Source organism: Oncorhynchus nerka, linkage group LG16, assembly GCF_034236695.1.
Source record: "Oncorhynchus nerka isolate Pitt River linkage group LG16, Oner_Uvic_2.0, whole genome shotgun sequence".
Taxonomy (NCBI): Eukaryota; Metazoa; Chordata; class Actinopteri; order Salmoniformes; family Salmonidae; genus Oncorhynchus; species Oncorhynchus nerka.
The window spans coordinates 20403335-20414984 of NC_088411.1; the positions used below are offsets into that span (position 1 = coordinate 20403335).

The 11650-nt window shown below is 43.5% G+C and overlaps 1 protein-coding gene across 2 annotated transcripts; it reads left to right on the forward strand.

Annotated features, from left to right (window-relative positions):
• The first annotated feature begins 327 nt into the window (after positions 1 to 327).
• Positions 328 to 7135, forward strand: ercc4 (excision repair cross-complementation group 4). Of its 2 annotated transcripts, XM_029685039.2 has the most exons (12): positions 333 to 442; positions 605 to 794; positions 1080 to 1260; positions 1506 to 1701; positions 1842 to 2049; positions 3694 to 3874; positions 4050 to 4175; positions 4376 to 4480; positions 4627 to 5200; positions 5312 to 5404; positions 5512 to 5624; positions 5741 to 7135. In XM_029685039.2, the coding sequence occupies exons 1-12, from the start codon at positions 432 to 434 to the stop codon at positions 6472 to 6474; spliced, it is 2712 nt and encodes a 903-aa protein (XP_029540899.2). In that variant the 5' UTR covers positions 333 to 431; the 3' UTR covers positions 6475 to 7135. The 2 variants fall into 2 exon arrangements, with proteins under 2 accessions (XP_029540900.2, XP_029540899.2); XM_029685040.2 differs by having other exon boundaries at positions 328 to 794.
• The last annotated feature ends 4515 nt before the right edge of the window (positions 7136 to 11650 follow it).

Consider the following 11650-nt stretch of genomic DNA (forward strand, 5'->3'; position numbering starts at 1 on the left):
CATGATAATAAGTTGGGTTATACAGTACATCACAGGTGGCTGGTGGTACCTTAATTATGGAGGACAGGCTCATCGCAATTGCTTGAACGAAATGAATGGGATGGTATCAAACACATCAAACACGTGGTTTCCATGAGTTTAATACCAATCCATTTACTCCATCCAAGACATTTATGAGCCGTCCTCCTCTCACTAGCATCCTGTGCAGTACATGTCCAGTATGTATGATGTACATATTGTACATATTCCTACTGTATACAGTTACTATTCCACTACAGCAGATGGCGCTAAGAATCCTGTCGCTTCTTCCCGCTTCACCGTTACGTGACCGGATATGCGATTTCCAAAACATTGGTGGGATGTGCAGGCTAATACAATGAAGCTCCGAATAACTCCTAGTGTATGCACTTGTGGTTATTTTCTTACAACTGATGATATGCAGGTATACCGAAAGCAGTTTTAGTTAGCAAACAAGTTAAATGTATTTTCTTTACCGACTCGTTCTTGCAGAGTACAACCATGTTGAATAGCTAGCAAGCTAGATAGCATTCAAGCTATATTGTCTGACTGACTGACCAACATTATTACTGACAACAACTCACAGTACACGGAGGGAGATGGCTGGTCAACTACTTGAATTTGAGACGGAGATGTTCCTGAGTTTGTTTGGCTCGGACGGGCTGCTGGTGACTGCGGAGGGCATGGGGATAGACCGCATCCTGCTGCAGTTCATGCGGGTGTACTCCGAGGAGGGGAGTCTAGTGCTGCTGCTGAACACTACCACGCCCGAGCAGGTGGGTGAATAATAGCGGTGCTAGGGGAACGAATGGTCAGGGGCCCAGTTCAGGAGGGGGCAACGTTACACAACGATTATAGGTGGCTACTTGACATCACCTGCTTGACTTTCAAGGTTGCATCAGGAGGGCTTCAGCTAGGATGGACCCCCCCTTGGTTGCAGATCTTGCTTGAATCGAACTCTAGGTGAAGTTTGAACAACGTTACGTGTCTTTCTATGTAGAAAGTTTGTAACAGTAACCAATAACCCATGTTCCTATTTGTGCTTCTATTTCCTCTGCTAGGAGTTCTTCACAGAGCAGCTGCGAGCTGAGGGAGTGAGCCACCTGCCCCGGACAGTGACCAGTGATGTTCAGAGTACAGAGCGCTACGAAGTTTATACACAGGGAGGGGTCCTGTTTGTCACCAGCCGTATCCTAGTGGTGGACTTCCTCACTGACAGGATACCTGCACACCTCATCTCTGGTCAGTTTATAGTGTAGGCAAAACTAGAGTTTTTACCTACCAGTTATGTTATATTAGTATGGATAATGGTACCAAATGGTCCTGGATACAAATCAGACTGGGATGTGTGAAAACAATGCCCTAAGATGTAGTTGCTCAAAAGGACACTCATATTGCTCTCTCTGTCTAAGCACTATCCTTTCTCTGTTTGTGCTGCTTCACTTTATTTATTGACATCGACCCACAACTTTCTCTGTTTTCCCCAGGTATACTGGTGTACCGGGCTCATAAGATAATTGAGTCTTGCCAGGAAGCCTTCATCTTGAGACTGTTTAGACAGAAGAATAAGACAGGCTTCATCAAGGCCTTCACAGACAAGGCCACATCCTTCTCCTCAGGCTTCTGTCAGGTGGAGAGAGTCATGAGGAACCTCTTCGTCAAGAAACTTTTCCTCTGGCCCAGGTGGGTGGGGGAGACCGTTTTATTTACTTTTTTACTCCTTTGTGTGGTACCTTCTTGGATTATTGATGATGATGGATAGTTCTCTCTTTCTGCTGCCACCTCTCTCTCTTTTTCTCTCTCTGTCTCCCCGCCTCTCTCAGGTTCCAGGCGTCAGTGAACTCGGTTTTGGACAGACACAAGCCAGAGGTGGTGGAGCTGCATGTGTCTCTGACCCCAGCCATGAGGGCCATCCAGAGCTCTGTCCTGGACATCATGAACGCCTGTCTGAAGGAGCTGAAGCGCTACAACCCCACGCTGGAGGCAGAGGACCTCTCCCTGGAGAATACCCTTGGGAATGCCTTCGAAAAGGTCAGACTTGTTAGTTACATAGGAATTAAGCATCAATACCCACTGGAGTAAACTAACTACAACTTCTTGCAGTTCAGCAATAACCATTGTATGCATAACACAACTCAATGTGAATGTACATTTATTGTTCTTCATATTAGCGCCAGTGATATAAAAATATGACTGCACACTGCTCGTCTCCAGACTAGAGTTCAACCGATTATGATTTATCAACCCTGATACCGATTATTGGAGGACCAAAAAAAGCCGATACCAACTAATCGGCCGATTTTTATATATATATTTGTAATAATGACAATTACAACAATACTGAATGATCACTTTTATTTTAACTTAATATAATACATCAATAAATTAAATTTAGTCTCAAATAAATAATGAAACATGTTCAATTTGGTTTAAATAATGCAAAAACAAAGTGTTGGAGAAGAAAGTAAAAGTGCAATATTTGCCATGTAAAAAAGCTCACGTTTAAGTTCCTTGCTCAGAACATGAGAACATATGAAAGCTGGTGGTTCTTTTTAACACGAGTCTTCAATATTCCCAGGTAAGAAATTTTAAGTTGTAGTTATTGTAGGAATTATAGGACTATTTCTCTCTATACCATTTGTATTTCATATACCTTTGACTATTGGATGTTCTTATAGACACTATAGTATTGCCAGCCTAATCTCGGGAGTTGATAGGCTTGAAGTCATAAACAGCGCAATGCTTGAAGCACAGCGAAGAGCTGCTGGCAAATGCAGGAAAGTGCTGTTTGAATGAGTGCTTACGAGCGTGCTGCTAACTACCACCGCTCAGTCAGACTGCTCTATCAAATATAAAATCATAGACTTAATTCTAATATAATAACACACAGAAATACGAGCCTTAGGTCATTAACATGGTCAAATCCGGAAACTATCATTTCAAAAACAAAACGTTTATTCTTTCAGTGAAATACGAAACCGTTCCGTATTTTATCTAACGGGTGGCACCCCTAAGTCTAAATATTTCTGTTACATTGCACAACCTTCAACGTTATGTCATATTTATGTACAATTCTGTCTCTTCCTGCACAGAATTTCCCTAGTTAAAAGAAATTAATTTTAGCAGGCAATATTAACTACATTTTCAGGTTTAAAAATGTATACTTGTGTATTGATTTTAAGAAAGGCATTGATGCTTATGGTTAGGTACACAGTGCTTTCTTCGCGAATGAGCTTGTTAAATCATCACCCATTTGGCAAAGTAGGCTATGATTCAATGATAAATTAACAGGCACCGCATCGATTATATGCAACGCAGGACAAGCTAGATAAACTAGTAATATCATCAACCATGTGTAGTTAACTAGTGATTATGATATGATACGTTTACTGCTAGCTAGCAACTTACCTTGGCTCCTTGCTGCACTCGCATAACAGGTAGTCAGCCTGCCACGCAGTCTTCTCATGGAGTGCAATGTAATCGGCCATAATCGGTGTCCAAAAATGCCGATGACCGATTATGAAAACTTGAAATCGGCCGAATGAATCGGCCATTCTGATTAATCGGTCGACCTCTACTCCAGGCGTTACTTAAATCAAGGCATCCACTGTACTCTATTGACCACTTACAGATTTTCTCTCATATTCCTGTTGGTTGTGCCTGTTTGACCCCCAGACCATCCGTCACTACCTGGACCCTCTGTGGCACCAGCTGGGAGCCAAGACCAAGTCTTTGGTCCAGGACCTGAAGATCTTACGTACCCTGCTGCTCTACCTCACCCAGTACGACTGTGTCACCTTCCTCAACCTCCTCGAGTCACTCCGCTCCAGCCAGAAAAACTTTGGAAGCAACTCTGGTAAGAAGTTGTAATAACTGTCCTTGGAGAGTAAGATAATATGAATAGCTAACTGCATTAGTTTCATTGGAGAGCTATCATATAAAGGTCTCTGTGTTTCCCCTTCCATTATGTTCGGCAGCCCTAGATGCTGATTCAAGGAAAAATGTCACTTGACTGTGGTTCATTTCAACAGGGTGGTTGTTTCTGGACTCCAGCACCTCCATGTTTATTAACGCCAGGAGTCGGGTGTACTGCATTCCTGAGTCCAAGAAGAAACTCAAGGTGGGAGCTGACACAGAAAAACAACAAAGCACTTCAGGTAACTAACTGCTCTCAAAATATACATTCAAGCACAATCTCTATGGCTATATTATATGTAATTCTACTTCTTTCAGAGGAAGAGCTTGAACATTTCGCTACATCAACGATAACATCTGCAAAAAATGTGTATGCGAACAATACAATTTTATGTGATGCTTTCTGGAGTTGAAGAAAATGATGTTTGTGTGTCTGCCCCAGAGGTGAAGAGGGTGCTGGTGCTGGAGCAGAACCCAAAGTGGGAGGCTCTGACAGAGGTGCTGCAGGAGATAGAGAAGGAGAACAAGAGCTCTGAACTCAAACCAGGTCAGCCACTAGCAGATTACAATATAGATAAAGTATTGTATATGGACACAGAAAGCGTAACATATTCCTACCAAAGCTATGACATGCGTTGGTAAACTGTTCAGTCCTAGGTGGTGAGTCTCACTATTCTTTGTCTGATTCCCCAGGCCACGTCTTGATCTGTGCCAGTGATGACAGAACCTGTGCTCAACTTCATGAGTACATCAGTCGTGGCTCAGACTCCCTACTCAATAGACTCTACGCTCGCACCATTGGCAAAAGAGATGCCCTGTTCGACCCAGACGCACACAAACAACAGGGCCAGAGTTGGGCCAGGAAACAACAGCCTGAGAAAGAGACCAAAGGAAAAAAAGCCAAAGGGAAGGCGGCAACCAAGCCAAACTCAAAGAGTAAAAATAGGCCGTCTCTGACCCTGACTCAAATGGTTGGCAACAGAGAGGGGGATGAGGGAGAAGTGATGGGCAGCAGTGGGGATGAGGGAGGCCTGTTGGAAAAGGAGGAGGAGGAGCTAAAGTTAGACTTGTCGTCTAACGCCTACTACGGTGTTCTGAAAGAGCCATTGACTGTTATCCACCCTCTGAGAGGTTGCACTGACCCCTACAGTCTGACGCGGGTACTGCACGAGGTGGAGCCCAGTTTTGTGGTGCTTTATGACGCCGAGCTCAGCTTTGTTCGTCAGCTGGAGATTTACAAAGCCTCCAGACCGGGGAAACCACTGAGGTAATCAAACAAAACCTTTATCCCCTTATTCATTTTACACAGATCTTCTGAATTACATGTTGTTTTTTTCCCAGATGAAGTCACTCATGAAGCATTTCCTCCTCCTCTCAGGGTGTACTTTCTGATCTATGGTGGCTCCACTGAGGAGCAGAGGTACTTGACTGGTCTGGCTAAAGAGAAACAAGCCTTTGAACACCTCATCAGGTCAGACATCTGCTGCATTATATTATGATCATCCTTCAGTTTCCATACCATGTGTTAGTTTGTGAGCTGTGCTGACTGACTGGGTGTCTGTGTGTGTGTGAGTGCAGGGAGAAGGCCACTATGGTAGTTCCTGAGGAGAGAGAGGGAAGAGAAGACACCAACCTGGATCTGAGCAGGAGTCAGGAGCCTGCTTACTCTACTACCAACACACGCAAAGCGGGTAAGTGATGTGATTAAATTGCATCTGATTTATTACACTGTGGGCGGCTTATGTCTTACAATCCATCACTTGATTTGTTGATGTAATTTCATGTCATGTCATGTCTCTCCAATCAGGGGGCCAGGAGCAGCCCAAGGAGCCGTCCCGTGTGATTGTGGACATGCGTGAGTTCCGCAGTGAGCTCCCTTCCCTCCTCCACCGACGCGGCCTGGACATCGAGCCTGTCACCCTGGAGGTGGGCGATTACATCCTCACTGCCGACACCTGCGTGGAGCGCAAGAGCGTCAGTGACCTGATTGGCTCGCTTCAGAGCGGACGCCTCTACACCCAGTGCCTGTCCATGACACGGTACTACCGGAAGCCCGTCCTGCTGATCGAGTTCGACTCGGCCAAGCCCTTTTCCCTGGTGGCCCGCACCGACTTCCGCCAGGAGATCTCAGCTAACGACGTCACCTCCAAGCTGACCCTCCTCACCCTGCACTTCCCCCGCCTCAGGATCCTTTGGTGCCCCTCCCCACACGCCACCGCAGAACTTTTCCAGGAGCTGAAGAAAGGTCGACCCGAGCCGGATGCCGCCGCGGCCCAGGCCATCACTGCCGAGTCGGACACGGTGGCAGAGTCAGCTGACCTCTTCAACCCTGGGCCATACGACTTCCTGCTTCGGATGCCAGGGGTTAATGCGAAGAACTACAGGGCTCTGGTTAAACACGCAGATAGCCTGGCACACCTAGCCAAACTAAGCCAGGAAAGGCTAGCACAGATTCTGGGGCATGCTGGCAATGGGAAGTCGCTCTATGAGTTCCTGCATAATACTGTGGACATCCCTGCCCCTGCACAGAAAAGTAAATAGTCATACACTTTAAAGGAACAGATGCTGATATGTGATATCAGCTATGCTCAGGTTTGACTTTTAGAAAGACTATGGAAGGAACTGTGCCTTGTGTATGGACTGAACTCAATTGTGTTGTGTTTGAATTTTGTTATCCAACTTTGACTTTGTAAATCTTTGAATATGTAAATGGATGTTTTGCTTACATGAGCTGAATTATATTTAGGATCTGCTGTTGGATTTGATACTTGCAGTACTGTAGTGGAACACTGCGGATACAGAGGAGTCAGTAAGCAGAAAGTGTTTTAAATCGAGTGTGAAACATCCGGTCTGTGGGTGGTTTCATAAAAACAATCAAATAAATGTGTGGGAGGAACGAAGTCAATATACTTTCAAATGACTAAAACCAAATAGAAACTAAACCATCAAAAATTCCAGTTTTGACAGCAAGGAAATATAACACATTTTCAGTGCGGCCCTCCAAACCTACAACATATATTAATACTGCCCAGGGAAATGCTTAGTTACAAGCTCTTACTCAACAATGCAGTGTTTAAATACTAGGATTTATTATGATGAATGAATTGTCTGATAATGTTGATAATTAAACATTTTTATACTGTTTGTCAGAACTAGACTAGGGCTCTATATTAAAATATTCAGGTATTGAACATTGGCTCTACATACGGACTCAAAGTGCTTCATGATTTGTAATTCTTTGTTCGCTCAGAGTTATATGATATAATGCTGCCAACGATAAACATGTATTTATACACTTATGGGGTGTAGAATGATTTGCCATCTAAGTTGAAGACTCGAGCGCCCCCTGTGTCTTGAATGCAGGCGAGGCAACGCAAAGCTTCCGTTTGACTACTGATTACGTCACCAAATTTATCCGAACATATCAGCAGGAGCCATTTTATTCCGCGAATGAAACTTCCGATTTCCTAAAAAAACACAAGACATTCTCCTCGACATCAATTGCAGTGTGTCGTTGAATCGAAATGGTAAACCTTTTCATACGGCAATGCGAAGGAATTGGGTAAGATATTTGAACTGGGTAGGGCTGTCTTGTTTTTAACGTGCGAGCAGAACTAGCAGCATGGCTAGTAGCAGAGTAGCGTTAGTGAGTGCAGAGGTTGTTGATGCAGTCATGCCATGTATAATACAGCGAGCTAGTTAGCTATCAGTGCGAGTGGTTAAAGCCACAGTAGACAATGTGTAAACTGATTTAAATTATAAGATGACAATATTGTTCCGTGTCTTTTCTTTCACCCCCCCTATTTTATTCGGTTTACATGCTATCTTGCCTGTCAGATAACCGCACTGACACGCTGTCTCTGTGATGTTGGAAGCTAGCTAACGTTAACTTCTCACAAATTAAAACCAACGTCTCGCAGTTAACTGTAGTGCCTTCTCTTTAATCAGTCAGCCTACCAGTAATCGCTAGTGAACTGAATGCAATGTTTTTTTGTGTATGCGGTGATCTCTTCCAGTAATGCCACCTGTTACAATGTAACGTTAGCAGCTAGCAAGTCAACTCTGATATCCTACGCCATTTGCTTCATTATCACCAAGGATATCTGTTAAAGGGCAGCCACATATTTTGTCAACTGTTAGCACTGTGAATGCTTGACTCTGCACACATAGACACAGTTAACTCGGTGAGGTCAACGTGGGTCTCAGTCATAAATGGAAGAGGGAGGATGAGCCAGCCCCTTGGGATAACTAGCACCAAAGAGAGAGACTGGCAGATCAAAGAAGCTAAAGATGAAAGTGAGGCTGAGAGTGAAGTGGTTGCTGTCTGCAACACATCACTGGATGATGACACAACACAAACGCCTCACCTGACAACAGTCTACTTGAAATGGGATAAGGTAGATTTGAGATTTTGCATAGCACTTTGTCAGAGCCACATATGGCGCTGCCTTATGAAGCTAACAGATGGTGAGGAAAATAATAGTGAATTGTTCTGGCATACTGTGTTGTGATTATAATCTGTCTTGCCAAATGTTTTACTTCTAATCGATGTTGCCAAGTTTTTAAAGCTCCTCTCCTCATCCTAACAATGTCTTGATTGTTGGTTCATTGGTTGCCAGAGTTAGGTTCTGTTTTTCCTGCACATAAAAAATCTTATCCGGTTCTAACCTTCACACCAGAGTAATCTGAACCATCCACCCAATTTAAACCTCTTATGATGTCTCAATGAACTTTTAACCTTTGGTCTATATATTAATGGATGCCTTCTCCTCTTGGATTTCTGCCTATTTTCTCTGTTTGTTGTGATATGGCCTCATGGGTCACAGATTAGGCTAGGTTTGTTGTGCCCGTCTTTCTCTAGAAGTCAGTAGAAGAGTCACAGTCAGCTGTCACGTTCCACGCAATAACATATTTCCCTCAAGGACTACATTCGACATTCTACTTATTTAGCAGATCTTATCCAGAGTGACTTACGGCAGTGAGTTGTACTAGTCCCCTGTGGGAGTCTAGTTCCCACAACCCTGGAGTTGCAAGTGCCATGCTCAACCAACTGAGCTACACGGGACATTTTTATCTTGTCTGTATTAATAAAAAAAATGTGAGGGGGGTGGGTGAAAGCAGTTGTCTAGCAGGAAATGGTTTGTCTGGCCAGCTGGCTGAGGTGATATAGCAAACTTCCACTGTAGTGAACTCTATGCAGTAAAATACTACTTGAGTAAAAGTCTAAATGTATTTGGAATTAAATATACTTTAAATATAAGTATAAATATTAATCAAATCAGATGCCTCCATTCTTTTTATTTATTTTATTTATGGATAGCCAGGGGCACACTCCAACATTAATTTACAAACAAAGCATTGGTGTTTAGTGAGTCCACCAGATCAGAGGCAGTAGGGATGACCAGGGATGTGAATTGGACCATTTTCCTTGCCTGCCAAACATTCAAAATGTAATGAGTTATTTTGGGTGTCAGAGAAAATGTATGGTTTAAAAAGTACATTATTTCCTTTAGGAATGTATCGAAGTAAAAATGGTCAAAAATACACAGTAAAGATGCCCCAGAACTGTTTTTACTTAAGTACTTTACACCACTGACTCCGACATGAACCATAATAACATCAGCATTGGCCTTATCTCAAGAAAAAGCAGTCATTTTTGTTGGGCTAGACTTGTGGGCTATTTCGGTCTCTGAGAAACCAACTTCAAATTGCTAGGATTGGGTTTGAGGGGCAATAATGTCCACAGCACAAGATACTGTTACTGGGCTGTGACTTGCTGCAAAGGGACTGGTTTTATATCTGACACACACACACACACACACATCAGGAGATTGTGTGTTAAGTCTGCCGAGAGAGACTAGACCACCCTGACTGAACGGAGAGGAGAATACTGGGTGGGTATTTTCCTAAAGACTGTTAGGAGTTCCTCCCTGTAGTGAATATGAAGAAGCATGTTACCACTGCAGTAGCATAACCCCTTTACAGACTGGAGAGGGGCTTGTGTTGTGTATAGATACTTAGCTGACCTATGACCTCTTCTTTGTAATGATGAGGAAGGGGCAGACCCTGTGGGAGAATGTGTTTAGTTCATCTGTGCTCTTGATATACAGGCCAAGCTGTCTTATTGTTTCTTTGATGTTCTGGAACTATGTTATCCTGGGCTGTAGACTGCTATTATGTCTAAAGTTATGTTTACTGTTAGGTGTATGTCTCCATCCTGCATCTGTATGCCCATTGTTGGTGATTATGGACCTTGTATCGTTCCTTTAAGACTGCTGGGTCAATACATACTGAATCAGTAGGATACTATTAAGGCAGGAGCAGAAGGTAATCAATCTGTCGTACCCTTGTGCATTATCATGCACAGCACACTTAGACCCTTGTAGACTTTGCACCCAACAACCTTCAGTTTTATGAAAACTCAAAACAACCAGTATTTTAAAGCTGAATTGTAAACACCAGCACATTTACATACACCTAAAATCTCCAAAGCCATCTACCATTAGGCCTGGCTGGGCACGACCTTGTCCCTTCTGTGGGTTTCCCTTTGATGAACACATGGTTCTCGTTGCTAATGCCTATAGCAGGACAGAGCAGTTGGGTAGGAGCACGGTTGATATTTACCACACATTGTCTAGTCATGCATGATGTTTGCTTTCCCTCTGAGGGGACCAGGTACTTCCCTCTGTTTGAATGTAAACAAACCTGTTGACCTCGATCTTCAGTGGTCAGTCACCAACTGTGTTCCTGGAAAGCAACAAGTTTTGTGCATGCTCACTGTTTTGTTCCAGCCCAACAATAAAAACTCCTCCTGATTCAACGATCATCAATACCTTGATGAGTTGAATCCGGTGTTTTAACATGACGCCCGAGCGCGCACACTCTATCCAGGGTGCATTGATTGTGGCCATTGGCAGCCCAGGACCTGAGGAGAGTGCACTAGATCCTCTGTAGCCGAGGTGTTTTGTATCTTGTTTGAACTGGTTGGTGCTACTGTCACAGTTTGCCTTTCAGTAAAGAGCCCCTCATGTAAGTGAGAGCTTGTCCCGCTAGTGTTTCTCCTTTCTGTGTCTTTCAATTTAAGGGGCTTTGTTGGCATGGGAAACATATGCTTACATTGCAAAAGCAAGTGAAATGGATAATAAACAACAAACATTAATAGTAAACATTACACTCAAACTCTGGCTCTCTGACTCTCAATTCAATTTCAATGTAAGTCCTTTATTGGCATGGGAAACGTATGTTGTTATTGCCAAAGCAAGTGAAGGAGATAAAACAATAAAAATGATCAGTAAACATTATGCTCTCAAAGCTTTCTCTCCCCCCTCCAGAACACCCTTCATCCCATCGCCACAAAGACCGCAGCATGCTGTTGCTATAGCAACCGTCGCTTGCTGCTGCAGTCCCGTTGTTTCTTTGCAATACCTGTTTTTTTTTGTCTCAGGTAGCCTGTATGCTTTGGTACTTTGGCAACTAGTAAGTATTTTTTTTTATCCTCTGCTCTGGGCTGGGTGTGTCAATGTCTAGTTTATACATGCAGAATTACTGTTACCTCAATTAGTCACGAAATCCCTAGTTTGAAAGTGTCTATTTTCAGGAAGTTGTGCTGTGCCATTTAAAAAAAAAAAAAACATTTCCCCCCCACATGGGCCAGCACCCTAGCAATTCAAGTTCCAGCCAATCAGATTCAGCCCCTCGCCATTTGAGTGACCGCTAG

What these genes read in the sequence shown, in the direction of transcription:
- ercc4 (XM_029685039.2), top strand. An exon ending in ACACTACCACGCCCGAGCAG is followed by an intron (nt 795 to 1,079) that starts GTGGGTGAATAA and finishes TTCCTCTGCTAG; the next exon opens with GAGTTCTTCACAGAGCAGCT. An exon ending in AAAACAACAAAGCACTTCAG is followed by an intron (nt 4,176 to 4,375) that starts GTAACTAACTGC and finishes TGTCTGCCCCAG; the next exon opens with AGGTGAAGAGGGTGCTGGTG.